At 38.3% G+C, this 24,648-nt stretch overlaps 1 protein-coding gene across 6 annotated transcripts in view; it reads right to left on the bottom strand.

Moving 5' to 3' along the window:
- Positions 1 to 15,230, bottom strand: part of adgrb1a (adhesion G protein-coupled receptor B1a) — a 72,924-nt gene extending 57,694 nt beyond the window's left edge. For 4 of the 6 annotated variants that reach the window (XM_049731863.2, XM_049731866.2, XM_049731865.2 and 1 more), the window contains exons 1-2: positions 14,758 to 15,226; positions 316 to 1,204 (exon numbers count right to left, since the gene is read on the bottom strand). In XM_049731863.2, the coding sequence (XP_049587820.1) occupies positions 316 to 1,042 (727 nt within the window). In that variant the 5' untranslated portion in view covers positions 1,043 to 1,204; positions 14,758 to 15,226. Of the gene's footprint in view, positions 1 to 315; positions 1,205 to 14,757 lie in introns of all 6 variants that reach the window. The other 2 variants (XM_049731864.2, XM_049731868.2) reach the window with 2 other exon arrangements.
- Positions 15,231 to 24,648: the final 9,418 nt, after the last annotated feature.

Here is a 24,648-nt window from a genome sequence, read left to right as displayed (position 1 = left end):
AGTGTCCCTCCTTGGACGGAACAGGCGCAAAACACAGTATTGACCTTGCAAGGTCACAGAGCTCTCTCTTACCAGATGAAATTGTAAACCATGCATAAGGGATTTTCGGTCCCTCCTTCTCCTTCCTGCATATCCTAATTCCCTCCAGCTGCCCAAATCAATGTGATAGAATTACAGACACACCATTTACAAATCACACACATCCTTCCTCTTTGCTTGATTGTGTGACATAGCTTGCATATTGTGCATAAATACTGTGTGACTGTCCTCATTGTGACGATAGAAACATTGAAATATCAGTAAGGTTGTACTCACCATTTATGTTGGTGTTTCTCTCACTTTCTCTTATTTTGGACGAACAGTTATCCAGGTAAACTCCATTGTAGTAACAGCTGTTGCCTTCACTGTGCTTTGGTTGTGGATGCCAGCAGGAACATGGCATCTGCATGATGCCGCATGGCCTGCTTGATGTGCTGGAGGCCAGACAGTCCTCTAGCCACTGGCATAGCATCTGGCACGCTGCCATGCTAGGGTTACGTTTTCCAACAACAAGGTACTCGACTTTGAAATCGCCACTGTCACTTGTAGTGGATGCGCCTTTCTGACGAGGACCATTTCTCATGTGAACAAACTGCTTGCCAGCCTCAAGGAAGGCCATTGGGGCAGACGTGTCGCACAGTCTCACTACTTCGTCAAAGCTGTCCATTCCTAGGTAGGTGTGTGTGGTCTCCAGGAAGGAGTCATATTGGAAAATACGAAGCTGGAACGGAGTGCAGTCCCGGGTAGGTTTTGTTATCTTGATGAAGATGGTGTAGTACCGTGGATCAGGATTCTGCAGGGTCCAGGAGCAAGGCATAGTGGGGAATACTGATGATGACAGGAAGAAGCCAAAAAAACGGTTTTGTACCAATGTAGAACAGGAATTTGATTCTGAGCTTGAAGGGGATGCGTGGCACCACTCCCCCATCAATAAGACAGCAACTAAATATTTGATCACCACTCGAAGTGGACAATTAGCAAACTGAAAAGCAGTGCTCCACATTGTTTTAGATGAACAGAAGGATATTGCAGATTAGACTCTGAGTTTTGGGGAATTGTAGAGCAAGGAGGGTTAAGTGATGGGAAAAATATGAAGACAGTTTGCTCTCAAAGATCCATAAATTGGCAGATGGCTTCAATTGTTGACCCAGAGTTTCCCAGAAACCTGTGCAATAAAAGAAACAACATATGAATGAAACCTCATTTAGTAACATAAGTACACCTACTATTTTTTTTTTTTATATTCATTATGTATAAATAATGCTAAAATGGCTTGTAGACACCCTCAAATGGTTGCCAGCCAATAGCAGGGCAAATATAGACAAACAACAATTCACATGCACATTCCCACCTAAGGACAATTTAGAATCCTCAATTCACCTACCATGCATATTTTTGTAATGCGGTAAACCGGAGTACCCCTAGAAAACCAACGCAGGCATCAGGAGATTATGCAAACTACACAGAAAGGCCAGAGTCGGACTCAAACCCTGAACCTCTGAGCTGTGAAGCAGACGTGCTTACCAGTCGCCTACCGTGCTGCCTATGTTAATGTAATTGTTGTCATCTCCATTTGCTGCCAAAAATGTCACATTTTTCCACTTGAGAATACATCTGTTTTTATTTTGTATTGGAGATCAGAGATCATATACAAAGCGCTGAAGGTGTTATCACAATTTTATAAAAGAAAAGTACATAAAAAAAATACATAAACAAGGTTTTAGCATTCTTAAATAGCAATGGAAATTAGTTTCAGGATGAGGTTATGTTGATGGCAACAGTTTTTGACGGCAGTATGAATTTAAAGTTTGGCTCTAACCACTCGACTTCTGCCAGGCACAACTTTGAAATAAAAGTGCACCAAAGCATTGATGTTTAAATAATACCGTGTTTTGGATGAAGTTATTTTGAAGTTGGCCTTCTCACAACATTGGCACCGTATTACCGTCATGCGTAGCATGAACAATCGTTGCAACGGCTGGCATGACTTCCATATGGTGCACACCAATTAAGCAGGTAGCTAAGGCAAAAAAACTTCCTCAAGCATTTTGTTTAATCAAAGTACTGAGATTACCCTATGACTCATTTCACCCCTAGAATTTGCTTAGCATTACTAAAATGATGGGGATGTATTTTAGAGTGATGGGAGGTAATTAAAATATATTTAATCTCAATTAAAGGCTTTGTATGTAATTCATCTCATCTTAATACTGCTATTTAACTCGAACAAAACAAACATGTGTCCATCTATTCTCTGTTCCATCTTCATTAGAGTTGCAGAGCTAATTCCAGTAAACTTTAGACGCGCTCCATCCTAGCCCCCTCCCTCTCCGTTTATGTCTGTTACATCTGTTTGTCAGTCTGTCCATCCGTCTGACTATCTGTCTGTCTCTCTCGCTCTCTCTTTCAAACTTCGTTCACTGTTGGGAAATATGTCATATATTATCATTAGATTCTATGGTGCTAATGGAAGGTCTTTGCTGTGTATGGCATTTTGATCTTGTGCCCAGGGAATTTCCAATCGATATATAGAATGGCCTGATGAAGACAACTCTGATAAATGTTGATGAACCCAACATTCACCCCTAAAAAGAGCCCTGCACAGCAAATACAAGTCTACAAAATACAGCAGCACCAATAATTAAAATTTCAAATGGTATCAAAAATGGTTGTCACGTTCGCTGTAAATCATTTTAACACATTTCACATTTCATCAAGTCTTATTCAAATACAAATTAATAATTCATATGAATTCCAGAAGGTCATTTAAGTGATTTACAAATGTGGCAAAGAGCAATTAACTTTCTAAACATTGAACTGAGAAAGCTATTTAAGTTTATTTACTTTCTAACTATAATATAATATAATATAATATAATATAATATAATATAATATAATATAATATAATATACAGTATAACTAACAAATATAGTGGCTAACGTCCAGGTACCAGTTGGTAATTGGTAACAATATGATAAATATTCAATCAATCCAACACAAGATGAATTTGCTGTCAATATACACGTACGCAGTTCCTTAGACATGTTTGAAGTCAAAGTGGAAGATGATATTCTGCAGCGCTCTTTTGCAGAAATCCGTATCAGAATTATTCTTTCTTTCAAGTCCAATAGCCACCAATTAGAAGAACTAAAATGCTGCATTAGCCAGAAGCGTAGACGCACCAATCCGTGTAAACATGCCAATCAAGATTGCTCTATGAGCAAATCTAACAATGGCCCGATCACAAACATCCAACTGTTCTTTAATCTAATATGCATAAAATTAGACAAACAGACCAAGGTATTACTGATAAGAAAATGATAGTCACATGGAATATCACATCTCACCAATGATGGGTAAAACAGTTATTTGACTGTAATGAATCGCTCAAATCAGTTCATTAAAAAGATTTGGGGTCAAAACATTTGTTGAAGTGCTTCATGATTCAGCCACAAATTATCAAATGAACTTTACCAACATGTAAAATATGTAGTACTGATTCTTTTCTTTTTTTTTTTTTACCACATTTTTATCAAATTACCTCTGAAACAAAATTGCTTTTAAAATGTCAGCACAGTTATACGTGGTCCCAGAAAAACACCCTGGAAGTCTTATATAATCCATGTGATTTTCTGGCAGCAATTCATGATAACCGCCAAATTTTTGTAACCAAAATTGCTCAAAATAATCCTGAGCCAGAGCCCACAGTTGGTTTTGCAGCGGGTCGTTTAAGCCATGCGATTGTGACTGCAGCAAGTTATTAATGGTGGCTGCCACGTCGCAGGCAACACAGTTTGCTTCACAGTCAGGGCTTGAATTTTCATTCGAACATTTCTGTGTGGAGTGCATGTTCATGCATACATGTTGTTGTTTTTTCGCTGTTTGTAATTTGTGCACTTGTGATATTAAACGAGCTAAGAACAAGACACCTTTTATTTATACTAGTACAAGTTTTGGAAGTGTTCAAACTAAAATATTATATTATATTATATTATATTATATTATATTATATTATATTATATTATATGTTTAGTTACTTCATTATTATTCATGGTTATAATAACCCTGGCTGGGCTGATCTACCTACCATTCTAATTAAAAATCTTAATCAAGCAACAAAGCTGAAAAGGTAAAGCCCAATAAATCCAGCGACTAATCAATTGCAATTGTAATTACATCCACAAGGGTTCGAAAGTTGTAACCTCAGATTACAACATTTCCACAAACAAGATGTTCTGAATTTATACTAATGGGCCCATGACCGTAACAAACTGAGTGATTTTGCCTTGAGTATGGCTGCTGTAATGGTAGCGCTCATCCTACAGTTAGAAAAAGAAGAGCAAGATTAGCGCTTTGATGCGTGTGCCTGTGGGGATGCTTGGGTCTTATCTCTCCTCCCTTATACCATAAGGCTCAGTGGGGATGTTACTGATGGCAATGATGGTCCTTTTTTTTCCACCACGCTACCATAAGTCTCAGTATAATGGCTGCTTTGTTCTAACCGTAATCACATTAATATGAAAGGCGATTGCTCTGGATACCAAATCAAATCAACTTAGATCATATTCTGATTAAATGAGTTAATTGGGAAAGCTATGTGTCTGCACTATTGGAAGAGGATTACAATTGTGGTGAAACGTATCACATTAAATTGTAATTCCACCATACAATAGCACGATGGATTTTTCTTCACAGTTTTTCTCACGTGAATATGGTTGATGACAGTTTTTACGTTTCTTCATTTATTAAATTCAGCACTGTACTTTACCAGCTATGCAGCTGCTTCATTTCATCAGCATTCTATACCAGTAATTTTTATAGCAGCTACATCTGATTATTAATCCACTATGTACAATATAGGGTACCAAATATTTGATTTGAGTAATTCATAACGTTCAATTCATAACGTCATTGCACTTGACTGAATTACCGTAATATCTGGACTATAAATCACTACGTTTTGCTTTGCTTATAGTTCGGTGCGGCTTATCGATGTTTTTTTTTAATTATTATTATTTTTATGATATTGCAAAAGGATCTGTTTTGGTAATACAGGTAATAGAATTGAGGACATTTCACAATGTGTCTTACAGTCCGGTAGCTGCCTTGACTAACTAGTGTATACACAGTGCAGGTTCCCCTACAGGCAGCCAATGGAAATTGAGCGACCATGTGTCATAGATGAAGGACAGAAGAAAAATATGTCCGATGATGGAAAGGGAAGAAGAAACCACATAGCCTACAACTGAAAGTGACATCATGATTATCAGAAAGGTTGATGTACTGGCAGTAAGGTTCGAAACTTAGGATCAGGGTTCAAATTATTTATTGTAGATAGAAAAAGAAATGGAGAGGGGTATTCCTAAAGGAAGAGTTTAACAATGTCCTGAAGGGGAAAAGATTGTCAGATCGAGCAGTGAGGTTGAAGCCTGGAACCGACAGCTTTATGTTTAATGTTATTAATGGTTATGCCCCACAGGTAAGATGTGGGCTTGAGGAAAAACAGATATTCTGGAAGGAGCCAGTCAGAGCAGTTCAGAGCCTCACAGGCAGAGTAGTGATTGGGGAAGATTTTAATGGACATGTATCGGTGGAGGAAACACAGGTGACAAAGATTTGCTTGAGATCAGTGACGGCACGGTAGTGGTAACCTCACAGAACCATATTGTAGTGCCGTTTTGAGAGAGGAGGTAAGACAGGCTCTTGCTCAGCAGGGGCTTCCAAACAATTGGATCATTACAGCCAAGGTAATTAGAGAGAGACAGGATAGTACGTGGTATGTTTTATGGTAGGGAGAAAGTGAGTTGGTGGTGGGACCAGGAAGTACCAGGAGATGAGAATACAGAGACTGACATAATGCAAAGGTATATATATGGCAAAAGCCAAACCACATTGTACAATATATGATGACTTGTAGTCTAGATTGGGCAGGAGGAGAGAACGATCTGAAGGCTTCATGGGAAGGATGTGCAGCAGGTTAGAGTTATTAAGGATGGAAATGGAAATAGACAGAGAAGGTCAGATGGAGCTTTTTATCAATTTACCAAGTGGTGTCCCAGTATTAAAGCCGGACTGTGAGAACAAGGAAGTACTGACTTGCGGTGTTTTTTGATCATCATTCAGCTGGTGTGTGCGTGTGTGTGTGAACGTCCATGTTGAAGGGTCCCATTGAGACAGACTATCCGCCTTTCCTGTCATTGCCATGCAAAGGGGGACCAGCTTCCTACACTCGGCCTTGACGGCTAAAATATTTTCCACTCTTTTTATTGGAGACATCCAGCCAGACTGAGACCACCCAGGCACTGCAACTCTAACTATATTCTTTAAATGAAAACATTCTACTTTCTTGTCCCCTCTTCTCATTGAACCTCTTTGTGAGCTTTCTAACTGTGTTGGCTTGGAACACTAGTCTTGTCGATAAAAGTCACTTTGAGTGACATATTTTAATCCTTTCCCATTGTAATGATATTTGCTCTCCCCTCTGTGTGTCATCCACTATCAAAATGTCACAGGCAGATTTACAAGTGCATCAGCTGCCAAACAAAGCTTATTTTAGTCTGGGCTTGAAGGCAGGAGGAAATCCATATGCACTACAAATCAATGGGGGAAATTTATGGCTGCCACCTGGGGTTTGAAGATTGCAAGTGACTAGCGATCACACAAAAGACTCAATGCTTTGATTGATTTGATCTGCATCAATTCAGTTTATCTTTGTACTTTGTGCAAAATGTTATATCAATGCCTCATCTGGCTTTGTCAAGACCGTACATGTGCTTTTGCCGGCTGACTATTTATTTGCAAATGTACTACTTCTCACGTGAGCCCTCTGGCCCTCCATCTACTTTATGTCTAGAATAATACCCAGTCTATCTACTGTACTTCATTGAGAATAATATATATATTTTTTTAAATTAAAAGCAATTACAAATTGCGATGTGGGGTCATGTAATACACAAGTACAAATTAAAAAACTCATACTGTATAGTCATTTGCTGGTACTTAAAAAGAAAAAAAAAATCAATGTGATATGTAATCTCTAATATTCAAAATCTTCAAGCATTGTTAAGCCCTTTAAAAAAAAAAAAAAAATGCTGAGCACACACAAAATGTACAGTACCTGTACGTATATGAGTTAATGTTGCAGAAAGCAATTCAATGATACTATCATTCGGGGTTGACTGAACCGAAACAGCTGGATCCATACGTTAGCAATACAAAATGGCAGTTTCAATGTTTTATATAGCGAACTAATGCAAACATATTATCTATGCAGTTCCGCTGTCAATCACAAAGCCAACACAGCTTCTGATAGACCTGTACGTAATTGGGTAAGTGAGCTGTTTGTTTTGTGAAAGACTACAATTCAGTAAATATCATACATACTGTAGACAGCATTTTATAATTTTCATTTATAATTTTCTTTTTTACCTTGTCAATCACAAATCCAACATGGAATTTGCACCTGCTACAACAACATCATTTTGCCTCCTTTCCAATTTAGCCCTGCAGACAGCTCCTTTGATGTTTTGGTTGTTGTTGTTTTTTGGCGTGTTTACACACAGCAGTAAACGTTCTTTGACTCAATTAAAAGAGACCCGCAATACAACAAGTATCAAACATACTGCACCAGATGTGTCACACTCAATCACAAAGAGGGCCAAAATTCAAAGGACCCAATAGGTTGCAGGTTCAACAGGATTAACTGAAGTTTGTGGAGCACAAATTTGAGTCAAAACAAACAGTATACATCATTCCAAAATATATCAACTTTAACTGGAAATAAACAAATAATAATAAACCATTTCCTTACATATTTCAAAGAATGCTGTACATGGACAGCTTTGGAGGCATTAAAAACATTTTAAAAGTGCATGGGCCGATTGTAATCATTTAATGGAACATGTTTGTCCAAATCCGCGAAAGAAAATTCTCATGACAATATTTTTATGCTGAACAGTATATTTTTTTGCTACTCAAATCTTTTTAAACACTCAAACTTGAACTTTTTAAAAGACATTATATAAGCACATTGTAAACCTATACCAAATAAAAAAAAAAATGAATGAATGAGATGTGTCTGCGTACAGTACTGTACATGCATGTGACTAAGAGGTGGGGCTTGGTGGGGTGCCATGTGACATCAGCAATTCTGCATAAGTGTCTAGGTAAGAGCTGCGTCTGAGAAAACAGCTTTGGCATGTGTATGCTTAATAAACTTTGTTAAACAAACAACTGTAAAAAAGTGCATTGGCGAATGTGGCTCTCTTGTCCCACATGCAAATTAAAGTATACAGTATACTGTAAAGACTTATTAAAAACACAATTGCTTTTGAAAATCGCAATGGTGCAGGGCTGCAACTGAACATTTCAGGACAAATTTACAAACTACAGATAAATATAAAGCAATATAACGTGTAATACAGTAATACTGATCAACAATGTAAATGAGCAACTGATGAAGACAGTGACAGAGCTACACAATGAATAATGGCACAACAGAGATGTGCAAAATGGCACAGGGCCAGTATGAGCATCAGACATGTTTTGATTTCCACACGCTGCTGGCTGTGTTTATCACCGTGACAGTACCACTACCACTGGGAGCATAGAGCTGGTAACCACAAAAAGATAAAGCTAGCAGGAGGGTTGTATTGGATATTTAAAATTAATTAATTGGATTGGACAAAATGTTTTTTAACATCATACACCAACAGAGAGTTAACACTTGGGGATACAGGTGACAGACAGAAACCAAAACTAAAATGCTACGGTCAAGCAGCACGGTGAGCTACAAATATAAGAAAGCGCAAGAGCTTTGACAAACTACACAGTGAAGTCAATAGATATATGAAGGCAGAGTGCAGACTTTGAAAATTTGAAATTTTAGATCAGGCAGGCTCCAAAAACAACAACAACATACATGGCACCCATGACTTCATTTTAGGGAGACAAGGCAAGCAATTGAATCTGCTGTTAATGTACGTGTACACAAAAATATGTTTAATTTGATGGTCCTTTTTGTGTGTATTTCAGGGTGTATCACTCTAAGTATGTAAATTGATAAAGTAACATAAATAATATATAAACGATTTAACCATCTGACAATCAAGCACCCCCTATACAGTGTAGGTGCATATACAGCACAATTCAGTCTAATCAAATTTATTAAATTTTGAAGCACTGGGCTTTGCTCAAGAGTATTGTTTAATAGGTCCAGTGAAAATTTCACATGTGGATTGTGTTGAAAAACACATAAATCCACAGTTCATATCGCAAAAAAAAAAAAAAAAAAGGCTGACACCAGCACTCAACATTTCCATCGACCATACTTGCAATTACTGCTCGGAGGATGAAATAAATGTTTCTTTTAAGACAGCAGTTGATCTTTCTCTCCACAGTGGCTGTCTAGGTTCTCAATTGAAATGCCTGTAGGGGGTTAGTGTGATTCCTCAACATTGAAGTGAAAAAACATGACATGCCTTTAAGGCACAATTACCCAATGCCAGCCACTATTACGGCGAATCCTCTACAATCACATATGATACCTCAGAGAAATGAATCAAAGATACCCCCAGTAGAGCAAACAGCCACATGCACATTAAATCGCGCCTATACAAACTTTTCATTCACTGGATCAATAAGCTCGAAACTCTTTCTTTCTTACTCCACCAGTTAGAGAACTGGAAGGGTTTGACACAGCAATTCACTTGTTTGGCACAGTTTTCAAGCCGGATGCCTTTCCTGCCCCCAGTTTACAAATATTTTCTAGACAGTTTGTTTTCCTTGAGTTGCAAGCAAAAACAAGCAACGGTACAAATGAGCACATTTTTGTTATGAGGGCAAAAAGTAACAAAATCTTCTCTCTACGTATACAGTACATAAAGTAACAGACACAAATGTGGTGCTGCTGAAGTATGAGCAATGGACAGTGGCACAAAGTATCATAGAAAAAGGTTTCATACTGACATAAGCATGGCAGGCAAGGGCAGGATAGGAGAAAAGAAGCGGAAGACAGTGAAAGGCATTAACAGATGAACAGAGGCGGGTTAGAATGTTCCAGCTTAGAAGACGACATTTGAGGAATAATCACATGAGAGGATGGAGACAGCTGGTGAAACTGAGGCCGAGTTGACCGAGTTGAACAGAAGTGAGAAGATAAGTAGAAAGTGGAGAAATGTAAAACAGTGTCAAACTGAGATAAGAGGGGAGAGATTATACGGGGCAGAGTATGAAAGCGGGAGCAAGATTAAACTGCAAGGATAGGTTCGGATTCGAAAAAGCGCAAAGGGTAAAAAAAAAAAAAATAAATAAAAATAAAAAATAAAAAGACAACGCTGGTATCGTATTATGAAACTACAGAGTTGTATATCTATTATTCTTCATCTACTATAAAACACACAGTTTACTGTATTTGCATAGATGTAACAGATGTTTCTGTTGGCATTTGCTAGACCTGGGATGTCCTACTATCACAGGAGGAGAATGAAATTATGGGAAATATTTCAGCTCTGTGCATTTTGGACGTGGTATGCTTTTATTGCTCATTGCTGAACATATTCACAAGCAAAAGAGCACCATCACAATATGATGCATCCAACCTTGTTTTTTAACCTTGTTTTCTTTTTCTCGCTTGACTGGTTAAAGAATAAACTGTACGTCATTATTTTAGGATTTCATGATTTGATTTGAAGATCTCAGTAATTAGTAAACATTACATTTAATATGTCATAATTGGATTTTTGACAATACCATTGCTCAATTATTAGCACAAGGATTAAGACATAACGATATACAGTATTCTTACGCAATTGTGCTTGCCCATTGTGCATCATTCATAACCACAAAATATATATATATATTCCGCATTGTGCGTACGCTGATCGCTTTGGACTTGCACAAGTATCGATCACAGATGTGCACGCAGTTACAAAACAGGTAATTCACAAAACGGCACAGGTAACATTTTTCCTATTGTTCAACACGTTTATCGCAGGGATGTGCCTTGGACCAACAAAAATGAAAGGCCACTACAAAACATGCAGTTCAGCTGTAATGGGATTTGAGGCCAAAAACAAGTCAGTATCTGATGTGACCACCGTTTGCCTCGTGCCGAGTCGGTGCAACACATCTTCGCAAGAAGTTGACCAGTTAAGCCGTTCCTCTACCATCACCACATGCTGCAGCATGATAACGCATGGCCTCATGTTACAAGGACCTGGACACAGTTCTTGGAAAATGAAAATGTGTTTGGGATGTGGTGGATGAGCCTGTACGACAGGTCGTTTCAGTTCCTGTCAATACACAGCAACTTCAATCAGCTATTGAAGACAAGTGGACCGACATTCCACAGTACATATACATACATACACAACCACCACATTTTGGAGTGGAGTTTTATTGTGGGCACCCAAAGGCTCATCTGTGCAATAAATGCGTTGCACTAAATGAGGCAAATGGTGATCAGACCTGATACTGTCCACTTCACCCCACCATTATCCATAACAGATTTGCTACATTTGATAGTTGCAGCCCAAGGTGCACCTATGCAATAAGCATGCTGTCTAACCTGCATCCTGATACGAATGCCACACATGAGTTGGATTGACTAGCTTGGCAAAAGAGTTGTCCTTACCAATACAGACCGAGACAGATTTGGCAATAGTATTTCAGAGAAACAGGCATTTTTTGTACACAGAAAAAGTCTTTGAGTTCAGCGACAACAAAAGTGCTGCACTTTGGTTCAGTGTATGAATACAAAAGGAAACACACTTGGATATTCTTTTACATTAATTTTCTTGAATTAGAAAATAATGACTCAATGTTTATACTGGCTAAGACATTAGGTGCTTCCATCAAGGCAGGCAAGAGTTTCTTTTTGCCTCACACTTTCACTAGAAATAGAGAAACATTAAGAGAATTTTGCTAAAAGCCTGGCTGACAATGTGCACACATTTATTTCTTTTGACAATCATAAATATGACATATATGAAATTATATTTGATCTAGTACAATGCTGACATTGAAGGAGAAATGTTTTATAACGTAGTTTAATTAATTAGAACAATTTCCAGGTTCCCTAACAAAGTACCTGTAACATGCTACAGTCGAAATACAAATGATTGTGCACTTTCCACCTACGATAAAACGCTTTTAAAATCAGCCAGCCTGTTTTTTCTTAGGGAGAATAGATTTTTTCAGAATGGACCTAAATAATGCTACAATGTCGCTTTGTTTTTCCTGATGCAATGAACAAACATAGAAGTAAAACTGAAATAACTACACATGTATTTTATTGAAATGAAACTGCCTTGCATTCATGTGTTTTTCTGTTGTCATTACATTACAAACACTCTATCCATAATATGTATTAATAAGGTATCTTTGACCATTATTGGATAGAACCACCAAAGAATCGCTTCAGATTTCAGTCTTTACAAAACGCTAACTCCACAAATGGCAAAAATACAACACAAATGTCAGTCTTGTAAATTCACTGTAAACCGTGTTGTTTTCTCATATGGGCCAGGAGTCCTTTGGTAACACTTTCAAGCTTTTCATGTAGTCACACAATCTGGGAGCCTGCGGCTTTGAAGGTGAATCAGGTGAATGTTGCAGCATCTCAAAGGAGAGATATTTATCGCAACTGTAAGGTCGAGAAACCATGAGGAACATTCAATTTGTGGATCAGCTTTTCTTAAAAAGGTTTTGGGTTACCGAGGTGTTGGCGTCAGTATTGCTGACTGAATGTGAGTATGTATTTCAAAGCTCAGTGGGATGTCATTTCCTTCTTAGAGGGAGCACAATAGTGTGGTCTGTCTGTTGTATTTACATTCCCTTTTGACAATGCCTTCAATCCATCCGATGTCGCCCTGCTCACTGTCTCCTCATCACCTATCTATTCATCTCTCCTCTTCAATGACTCCAGTTGTACTCCGCCTCACTGTCTCCTCTCCTGCACTCTGATGTCACAAATTCAGATAGGAGGTTTCCTGATAGTACACAGCCTTTGACACTGCACCCTTGTTTTGAGGGGTGTGATCAGAGAATGAGATGAATACTGGGTAGGGGAGTTGCCTATACTTGTATTTGAACGGCAACAGGGGGACACACAGTGGAGAGAAAAAAAAAAACGGACATCTAGGTTAAAAAAATAACACGCATGAATGGTTTTGCAAAGGCTCGTGTCGTGTTGCTGGCTTGTATAATTCCTGTGACTACAAGCCAACTGTGCCAGTCACAGAATTGCTGTGTCTGTTTTTGTGATATATTTTTATTGCTCTTTGTGGCCAGACAACTTAGCATTCAATATTCGTCTCCTTCAGAAAGGGGGAAAACTGTTCCGATATTGATTTTAATTCCTGTATTTCGTGCTAATATGTTAAACATGTCAAAATGTATCTTAATTCTTGATGCAAAATCACAGCTATCTTAATTGGACATCAAAAATAGATATAAATCATCAATGTTTAAAATGGTTAGTGTTAAAATTAACAACGTTAAAACATTGTCACAAATATGGACTTTATCCTGAATCAAAAATGTACACACATCCATATTGATCAATGCTGTTACCATATCAGACAGTGCGGTTTGGAATATTTTGATGTACTTCTTCACACCGTTCTTTTTATTACACACCGTCTTCACACCGTTAAGCGTGGTCGGATGATGTGTTTACTTTTGTGCGGTTTGTCCGAACATATGGCCCACAATTAAGCTGGCAAAAAAGCATTGTCATGATTCACATTATTTGATCTGCACATTGAATTATAAAGCATAATGGAACTTAATTGTCCAAAGTCTGATCTTACATGCTTTTCTGTTTTATAAAGATAATGCGGAAACTGAAAAACATATGACAAGAGGAACATATTCATACAATTTTGATACACTAGTGCATTTACTAAGTAAAGTTGCCCCAAAACAGAAGTTTTAAAACTAGACATTTTCTTTCAAAGAATTATTTAGGTTTGCAGCTGCATAAATATTATGAAAAGCAATTTCATGAGTGGGCACAATTTCAACATGGCTCACTTGCGTTCTGTCACCTAAACATGGATAAAATATACATGCATGTAATTGAGTTTCAAGACAAGGCAAATGGAGGTCATTTTTTTTAGTGCTCATATAGAACAGGTCACTTTTAGGTGTACCACTTGGTGTATAATCCAATTAAAAATAAATAAATTCATGTGCTTAAAACTAAGTAAAACTAAAGTAGGTTTGTATTTACTTATTTTAAACAAATCTGGTCAATTGTTATTAAAACATATTTTTAGAAATGATAAACGCATGAGATATGCCCCTTGAAAGTTCTTCACAAAACGTTATCTTTGCCAGATAACGTCAAGTGAAGTAAATAGAAAATAGCCATTATATTGCAACATTGTGAATTAATTAGCAATTAAGGCGCAATCGCTGGAGAGAAACGGGCGTCTTTATCTTAGACCGCAGACGGCGAATGCCCAAAGCGGCACTCACGGCACATTATATTTCAATGTGCGGGGTTTTCAAAAGCTCAAACTCTGACTGCAAGCGATCTTATATCACAACTCGCCAACAGTGCCAATCATTCTGTCATTATAGTCAATATTGGCCATAGCCACTGACACCCCCCCTCCCTCCCAAAAAATATCCGACCCAAACAAAATCACACAGTCTGTAAACTTGTCAACGCGAAAATAAAAAGGTAAACATTTAATTTTAAAAAAAAATTACCTTGAGTAAGTCACTTCTCCTTTTGATGCATTCTGTCACTGGACACCAAGCAATCCTAAAAGCACGGGAACAAAAAGTGTGCCATTAAGTCCTTCGATCAGTCAACAAAATTCACTAATGTATAAATTGTTGATATTGAGATTTGTAAAAATCCCAACATGTCAAGAATGTCCGTTGATTCCGTTTGTTTTCTCAGTGCGTAAAAAGATAAGGAAAATAAGGAATGTATGTTGTTTTCCTTTTCTGCTCCTCAATCAAATATCCATCTTCTTTAATTTACAGAGAAATAACCAGCAAGTTGTATTTCCTGTGAGTTTTTCCACATTTCATGTCCAAATCGAGCCTGTGAACAGTTTTTACAGTATTCCAAGTGATTGTGTGGGTTTGGCGGAGCAGTAAATGGGAGGCGGACTTGCGCGCATCCCCAGACCCAGCGCGGAACCCTTTGCAGCTCTCTGACTGCTTGCAGCAACAACCGCATTCCTTGTTTGGAAATCCCGTCCCCGGTGCCGTCAAAGCAATTGAATTACACCAAAATGACTTCCAGCTGACTCTTTCAAAATAAAAAATATCTAATTATTCCCCAGGGAAAGCTTTTACTTTGAAGCCAAAAAAGAAAAATTTCCTGTCGAAAGAATTGCAAGGGTGGGTGGGTCGACCTCGTATTGGAAAACTCAACCAGCAGCCCCATCTTCTGGAGTCAAAGAGCATTAATTATAATGCAGCTCATGCATTCAAAGTATAAAATGTATTTTTCAATATTTTCTGGTCAGCGTTTCTGATTACGAAATCAGTAAAAATCAACAAATGATAAGTGTTTCTCTGAGTATTAAACTCTGGCAGAGCAAGCAGTGTACAGTGGGATCTTTATTCCAGCAATTTATAATGAGGTATTATTAGGTATACAGTGGATGACTGACTGTCTGTGTGCCTCCTACCATGTTGAATTTGTGCAGACAGAAAAGTGATTGAATAAATGTGACAGCCCGGGTCCCAGTGGTTTGTAATGCAGATAAAACGGTGGCTATATTTTGTCAACTGGAATACTTCTGTGTGCTCATTCATTTTTGTTCAGATGATTTTGGATACATTTTAATGTTAGTCTGAATTATAAGTATGTTATATATTTCTGTTTAGTACAGTATTTTATACATATTTCAGTGGTTAGAAATTCAGGTAAATGTGTGAGTGTCTGTCTTAAATTAAGGGAAAGCATTAGAATTCCATGTACTTTTAAAAAGCTGTATTGAGAACACCTTTATTCCTTAGCAGGGTCATGCGAAGACCTCAGAGGGGCACTGCTTGTAACACCCATTGGCCTCTATAAACTAGTCACCTATTTGCACCCTATGTGTGTGTTAAACACAGTCATGGCACACAACTGAGACTGCGCCTTTTATTACAGTGCGCCTTTTGAACGTGAAAATACGGTAGCACCCTGAACTGTTAATTTTTGTGTTTGAGTCAACATATGTATATGCAGGAATTGTCAATGATACACAGACAGCTTGTTGGAAAGCCTCAAGGATATTAATTGTTAGGGACAACAGAGTCCAAATTTAAAAGGATCACCATTTTTTGTGAATGGACTATATGAACGACAGCACATTAAGCATTTTCGGTGGAAAGGTCAGGTGGCGCAACAATTTCTACTAAGTACTAAGCTCAAAGGATGCCATCTGACCGAAGAATAACCTGCTTTGTTAAATCTGTGCTAACCTGGAATTGTATAATAGGATCAGTAGTTCAACACTGGTATTTTTCAACTAAAATGGAGTAGATCAAATTCCACAACTCTTCTCAACAAGGAACACATACGTATAAATATATGTATACATATACAATAATTTTTCAACAAAAATGGAGTAGATTAAATTCAACAAATCTTCTCCACAAAGAACACACACATAGTATACGTATACATATACTTATACATATACCTACTATACATCCACATCCTCATACACATAATTTCATTTGACCAACGATCCGACGCCCACATTCGGTCCATTGAGTGCCAGCTGTTGGCATGCTTCGTTCTGGCATTCTTGCGCACCCCAATGATTCGGTCAGATGGCTGGTGCGAAAATTCACAGACAGATTGGCTGTCAAGGATTTGAGGTTGCTCATCAGCTAGTGTTAGCAGGTGCCTTTTTAGATGGGGCCCGTACAGCACATGTGCTTTTATGTTTAAGAATAGACTCGCATACCAAGCAACCCATCTCATTTTTAGGAAAATATTTGAAGTGTCGACCAGTTCAACTCTTAATTTGAGATGTTAATTTTAATCCCTGACGCATCCCTTCCCAACTGACTTCAGGCTAGAATTGGGATAACCCCTTTAGTGTGAGCACTTTAGGGAGACAAACATTTTCATTCTCCACCTCCAAAGTTGAGGGAAACCCACACTAACACTCTCCCCACCCTTCTTGTGAGGCAGAAGGGAGGAGGGAAAGGAAAATTCAAGATACTGTATTTGGTTATATTGGAAAATACCCTGCTGTGCACATTTTGTGTTGCGTGCCGCAACAATGCAAGGAGAAATGTCAAATAAAAAACAGGCACACAAAGGTTACAAAGTGAAAATGATACAATCAGGGGAGTACCAAAAGGTAAGATAAGGAAAGGAAGAATTGACTTGACTTGAATCACATCAGCAACAGCACAAGTAGCATGCAAAGCAGTGTTCAGTTTATCAATTCAACAGCATCCAGAAAGAATTCTTTGCAAAGTCTGGTACTTTTTGTCTAGATGCTGCATAGCCTTCTGCCTTATGGGGAAGGACCAAAATCTGTTTGGTGTAAGTTATCATGAGATAGGATAACCTTTGAAAATATCTGTGGGCGCAACGTAAATGTTCATATAAGTCTCAACAGCTCATATATATATATATATATATATATATATATATATATATATATATATATATATATATACACTTATACTTACATATACTTATATTCACAAAAAAAAAAGGTGGTTTTCAAGAGGCGCATTAGCACCTTGCTTCTGGCCTAAAGCTGAGTCTTTTTGTTTAACACTATTAGGCCAATAGGTCTTGGCAAGCTTTGGGCTTGACAACCAGGCTGTCCCCCTGAGGAACCTCTGGATCTCAATTTGACCTAGCATGCCCCAGAATGGCCTTGGCAAGGTCCATTTGTTTGACGTTTGGCTGTCTTCCTGATCGGCCCTGTCAAGGCCCTTTAAGTCCCAGACAGGCACAGAATGGCCTCAAGGTACCCATGTTCTGGCCCACCTCAACAAACCTACACTGTGGACCAAAAAAGGTATTTATATGTCTTGCCTTCAAACAGGCGCAGGTGCTGGCATCATTTGACAAATGACAAGTTGATAATCAGCGTATATAAAACAATAATGCAAAATCCTACAAAAAAAAAAACACAAACCTTGGTTATGTTGATGGTATTGTCGCCAAGACAGACTAAGCGGGACTGTTGTGTTTTGTCTTGTGCTGTAAAAAATGAGGAAAGTGATTAGGGTGCTTTGAATCCTGAATTTTTTTTCAAATAAGGACAGCTTTTTTTTTTCTACAAAGTAGATCGTACCTTTTTTGAAGACGCTGGATAGCACCATTTAGGTGCAACAGGATTTTAGAAGAGCTCTAGAAAAATTGGCACAATGGGATCTATAGTCTTAGAAGAGCTCTAGAGAAATTGCCACAATGGGATCTGTAGTCTTTCAAGGAACAATTTCAGTGGCTATCTAAAACAAGTGACTAAACTGCATGGCAAAGGGAATGAGTGGGTGATCGAATAGTTTCCATATTAGTCACATGAAGACTCAAGATAAGCAATCTGTTGCCGAGATATCTGAGAAAACACAACCCACGGTGTTATTCTGCAACAATATACCAACCTTTCAAATGTTTCATGTGTTAGTTTGGCTTGGGCTTAAAATGTTTTTCAACAGTTCCTTTTAAATGCAGATAAAGCCTGAACATCCATTGGACTAGTCTTCCCTGCCCACTGAAAGAGGAGGGAGTGCTGACCATGACGCCTTCTAGATCTTTTGTTGCTTGTTCACAGGCGAGTGTGAAACGATTGGGATGAAAACAGCACCTCCAATTATGAGACTATGGTACTCAGTGGTCGGGGATATCTTCCTGCCCCAGCCGAGAACACAAGAATGGAGTGGGAGAGCCATCCGTGATGTAGACTCTGTATGTTCCCACTCTCACCTATGTTCGTGAGCTGTAGGCCATGAGAAGAGATCTCGGAAGCAAGCTGCCAAAAGGAATTTCCTCCGCTAGGAGTCTTGCATAGGCTTTTCCTTAGACAAAGGAGGAGATGCTCCATTATCCAGGAGGGGGCTCAGAATAGAGCTGGTGCCCCTTCCCATCGAGAGGTGCCAGATAAGATCGCTGGGGCATTTGGTTAGGACGCCTCCAACCTCATATGTTTTATTGTACCGTATTTTCCGCACTATAAAGCGCACTGGATTATAAGGCGCACTGTCGGCTTTTGAGAAAATTTGAGGTTTTTAGGTGCGCCTTAAAGTGCGGAAAATACGGTACATGTACAGGTCGATTCAAGACACACCGAAGAGACTATGTCTACCAGCTGGCCAAGGAATGCCTGAGGAGAGTTGGACTAAGTGGCTGGGGAGAGGAAGTCTGGGCTTCCCTGCTAAAGCTGCAGTCTTGGTAACTCAAAGTAGAATAAACAGAAGAAAATGCATGCATTGAGAGATACTTTGAACTGATGCTTTGAGTTAATAAAACTTCAGTTAAAATGCGCAGTGACTGTGTGTTTAGCAAATAAAGTAAAGCTGAGTTTCTGAAATTTGGCAATCACTCACTTACATGCACCAGTGAAATGAGGATTCCGCATTGTTATACATTCACAAACAGGGGAGTTCATGCAAATAGGGTACATTTTTGAAGTTATCGTGCTTTATAGCCTATTATGCTAATATCTTGTCTAAAATTCCCTGGCGAAAGAGGGGACTTGTAAGTGTGTGAGTGTTTAAGCCGTGCTCAGTGGTCCGCCTGCTGAATTGAGCAGGGATTTTGATGCCTTGCCAAACTCAGTATTTTTAAACACATCTCGATTGTGTGAATGGCTTTCAGAAGCAAACAGTCTTTCAGATGGTAGAGCTATTCATCAAATACTAGATAAATAAAATAGATGAATAAAATAAAATAGTAAGAAAGGGTGTGTGGGCAAAAACAACATATATGCCTCAGGGAATTTATTACCGTCCTTTCTCTGAGTCAGAGTCTCATGTGGTTTCCTCGCCAACACGGTGAGGTGAGGACCACCTTACTTATATGAACTAGCAAAACAGAGAATACCTCCACAGCACATCCTGTTACTGGGTCAAGCTGAGTGCACTGCTGTGACTGCAATTTCTGACTTCTATTTTCATTTTTGGACAAGTTCATATAATGATGATTTGAAGGCAGCGGGAGCCTAAATTGCACGGAAATGTGTTTCACGTTCACTGCTATATGAAAAATGAACAGTGAAAATCGACACTGACAAATATTCAGTGGAAAGCTTTCCCTGTGGTTCTGTGTTTAGATAAAAAAAAAAAAGACTGTTCTACCCCCTCCCGACGTACAGTACTTCTTTGGATTCTTAAAAGGGGCCATGTTTTGTTTTATTAAACCATTTCAATTTAGACTTTTAAAAAAAACAAAATGACATATTGTTCATGTTTTTAATTAAAAGATTTTTGATAAATATTAGTTATATTATATAATTTATAAATAAATTGATCATTGATTCTCTGAAAAAATTTCCAGTTCTCTGATATTTGTATTTGAGCGATGTCTTGCTATTTTATTGCTGCCTTAGCAAAGCGCTACCACGATTGCACAACTCCAGAAGCAAGACTCAAATTATAACATTAAGCTCCAATGCAGTCAGTCAGACAGGCTTTCCTTGTCTTTGCACTAACATTGTAGTGATCATCTTAGAAAATATAAATTCCTGATTTGTGTCGATTCACATTGCTGTTGCTAAGAGATAGGCAAGCAAAAATATCAAAAGTGTATGAAGTCTGTGGCACCACGATAGGATAGGACTGAGAATATACAGAGGCATAAAGTTTGCACTGTCAGGGTGAGCAAAGGAGAGGATGGTAGAGAAAGTTTATAAGGCGTAGTTTAGGCGGAAATGCATGAGAGAAGAGGGAATCTTTGGTGGCCAGCTGCAAGAGGGAAGATAGCGCAGAAAGGCTTTTAATTCTCAATCCCTACAGAGCCTTTGAAAATTACCAATCTTCTTATCACAGGCGCAGGGCTGCTTATGCAAATTGTTGTGGAGTGGAACATTTAAACGGAAAATTACTCGACAGCATTTTTCCCCCCTCTTGCCTCTTCCCTCTCCCTCTCTCCTCCACACAAAAAGCCTGTTTTGAGTCAAAGATAAGAAGATGAATTGCTCTCTCCGTGCTTTGAAGCGCATCAGGATTTAAAGACTCCAGCCTCAGCTCTGGTCTAATGCTCATGCTGTTGTTGCCTTTGTCGAAGAAAAAGGCATGGGGAAAAATGCAGAAAAAGAATTTCAAAACAACATGCATTCTTTCCTCCGATACATGCCTGGGGAGACAGGGAGCAAGGATTAACATTTACTTTAATCTTTTGTTTAACAGTTGGAATTTACTTTGCAAACATTAGAAGCCAGAATATGAGGATAAAGACTTTGAGACGCATTTGAAATAAAAACTCTTAACTATTGGAATTATAGCTATGGCACAGCAAACAAATTAAAAATTGACCACTTTATTATTTTTTAATTATTCTAAACATTTGATTCTCTTTCCATCAAAGGGACAGAGCTGCAATGGATTTAGCAGAGTCACGTACATACTAATCTACATTTACTCTCACATGAAGAGGAAAGACTACTTTCTGCTCTCTATACCCAGAGTAATTGATTAGTATGAACTTGAGACGTTTATGATCAGAATAATGCAGTTGAACTTAAATAAACCTCAAAATGCTGGCAGGAGAAACGTGCAGTGGAACTTTAACTCTCAAATCCTCAATTGCTTTACTGATCGCTGTGACATGGAGGAATTGCTACCGCTCTGTCAGCTAGGTTCGCTGGCTCGTCAAGGACCTTCAGTCATCCATGTGATAACACGCTCCCTAAAAGCATCACAAACTTCAAACATGACGGCGGAGTCGTCAATCACTATACTACTAATCTGGATTTCCTTTTCGTGACCGAGATTGGCAATGGCAGGAGGAATTCACATATCTGGACTGTTCGTTTTGGAAGTCTGTACCTGTCGAGTCTTGGTGTGGTCTAGAAAAGCCACTCCGCTTATTAGTTAGTTGGTGAGTGTCAGCACTTTCAGATCTGGCACGCATGTTTTTTGCCCCTAGGCAGTCATCAGATGTATATATTTAAGGAACTTGTACATGTGACCATGCAAACACAACCCAGATATTTTTTTCTCGTATGACAGTTGTATCTGTTCAATTCTGATGTTTTATAATCCGACCTGGGTCACTTTAAATCAGGGGTGTCAAACTCATCTTTGTCATGGGCCGCATAGTTTCCTTTAGAGGGCCATTACGTACGACTGCATAGGGTACACAACAAACTGATGAATAACTAGGGGTTTTAAAATCAGACACTAGTAAAAATTGTTTAAATAAAAAAAAAAAAAAAGATGGTAATAAAAATTGCTAGCAATGTCTATATTTTTTAAAAGTGGAGACAATTTAGCATTGACAACAGTCGATGCAGAATTTGTATTTGCGGGCCAAATATAATTACACTGCGGTCCAAATGTGGCCCACGGGGCAAAGTTTAACACCACTGCTTTAAGTGATATAACCATCTCTTTAGCAGTCAATAATTGTATAACATATTGATTGTTTGACACTGCCACAATTAGATGATTGCCACTGAATGGAGCGAAAGGCAGAGTCAGGAAATTTGTGACTGGCCCAGTAAAGCAGTTCTTTGGAATGACTGCCGTTAATCCATGTCTGAACAAATGTGATGATAAGCCCTCTGTCTGAAATGCAATCCTTTTGGTGAAAGCTTTTGGGAAGAAACTTGCTTCATGCAAATTCTAAACCCCATTAGTTTTGAGTGACTAGCCTGTTCCATTGAGATTAATGGGCAACTGACTACCTGATTTAATAGGGTTATTCGACATCTTCAAGGGACAAATAAACAAGGAAATTAATGCAAAGCATTTGTCACTGACAGTCAAGCTCAGCCTGCAAGAAGTTTCTTTGTCCTCCTGGGGTTTGTGACTGATTGGAATAAAAATATTGTGATTTTCACTTACTACATGTAATATATTGTAAATGAAAATCCTCTTTCCTTTGATCAATCCACAACCGTCATTGCTCGGGGATTATTAGTTGGATAGAAGAGACCTTATCACAATATGGGAGACAACGTTGGTGTTTTATGATTGTAGCCTTCTGTTGAGAAATGACTGGCAAAAAGCTCTTAGTGCCCCTTCTGACCTAAAATCCTTCCAAGACAAGATGTCCTCCCTCACGTCACTACAAACCAAAAGTACTGGCCAGAACCCTGCTGTGAGAACTTTTCTCTCAGAAAAGGTAAAGATAACTTAAGCACAAGTCCGATTTTTTTTTGTGCGCCACTCTGCACTACATTGTTGAAGAAAGCACAATTAAGGTGCAATATTTGAAAAATAGCAACATCTTGCAGCCACACATGAACTGTTCCCCTAAAAACATATTGAACATAAACTGATATATCACTCAGAGTTGTTAAATGAAAAAACTGATTAAGAAAATAAGTAACAGTAAGTCACAGACCATGAAACTTTATTTACTAATTTCCCTAAATTTAACTAATCAATCATTAGGATTAACCAGTTACATCCAACAAATATCGTTCCCTGATGGAGTTAATGTTTGTGATGTGTGGCCATATTTTGCAAGATAGCAAGCTGCACAGATCTTCATGAACAATTTAAAGAACTTTTACTACACATTCATTTGAGAAATTGTGTTGTAGAACTGGGTTCATCTCATCTATCAAGTCAAGGGTTCTGTTAAGTATAGCATCTGCTCATGAATAAATTGTGGCTTTGCATCCTGTGCACAGAGTGCCTTTTCTTGTCAACACAGAGTAAGGAGTCTTAAAATTTAATGATTTTTAAATGATTTAAAGTTATGTTTGACCATAAAAAAAATTGACAATGAAAATAAGTAAATTATTGTTATTTTTAGATAAATACGTGATACAGAAGTTAGAAGTAATCACTGAGAAGTAATAATTTACTGTTGTTATATTTTTCCGCTGTCTTTATTGTTTGCTGTTTAGATTTTTTGCAGTGTTTGTAGTGCTTTAGTCCCTTATTTGGAGTAGATAATGAAGAATAAGATTATTCAGTTCAGACTGGATGTCAGATAGGCTGACTTGTTACTCAAATTCGCTTTTATTTAGATCCGGGGTTCACATTTTCAATGTGAATATTCACAGTTACGTTCTGTCTCCCTCTGTGCCCTGCTTATATGGTTTGTGTTCCCCAGTCTCCTTGGCGAACGATGGTGGGGGAGCCTGCCCTGTAAAAGTGTGACCTATGAAAACAGTTGTTTGTATGATATTTAAGCAGGCTGTGTAAACTGTTGTGACTTGGATGAAGGTCACATTAAAAGATCAATTTATGCAGTAACCCAAGAAACTATGAATGGTTCACATTCTCTCACTTGAAACTGTTTTAGACCAGTATCGGATGATTACTAGTGCCCAATCATTTAATCCAATTACATCAGACAAAATATGGACTTTTCAAAATAATAATAATTGGGTGTGGTTTGGCCAATTAAACACTAATTGGATAATACTTTCTCCAACTACAGTAAACACTGGTAGGTATTTGTCTCACCGGTTGGCACCCCAATGTTTTTTTCCGCCTCCTGAA

The sequence above is a fragment of the Syngnathus scovelli genome, chromosome 9 (genome assembly GCF_024217435.2).
Source record: "Syngnathus scovelli strain Florida chromosome 9, RoL_Ssco_1.2, whole genome shotgun sequence".
In the NCBI taxonomy this organism is placed as follows: domain Eukaryota; kingdom Metazoa; phylum Chordata; class Actinopteri; order Syngnathiformes; family Syngnathidae; genus Syngnathus; species Syngnathus scovelli.
Note: the sequence above shows the minus strand (reverse complement) of the source record. Positions and strands in the feature narration are given on the sequence as shown.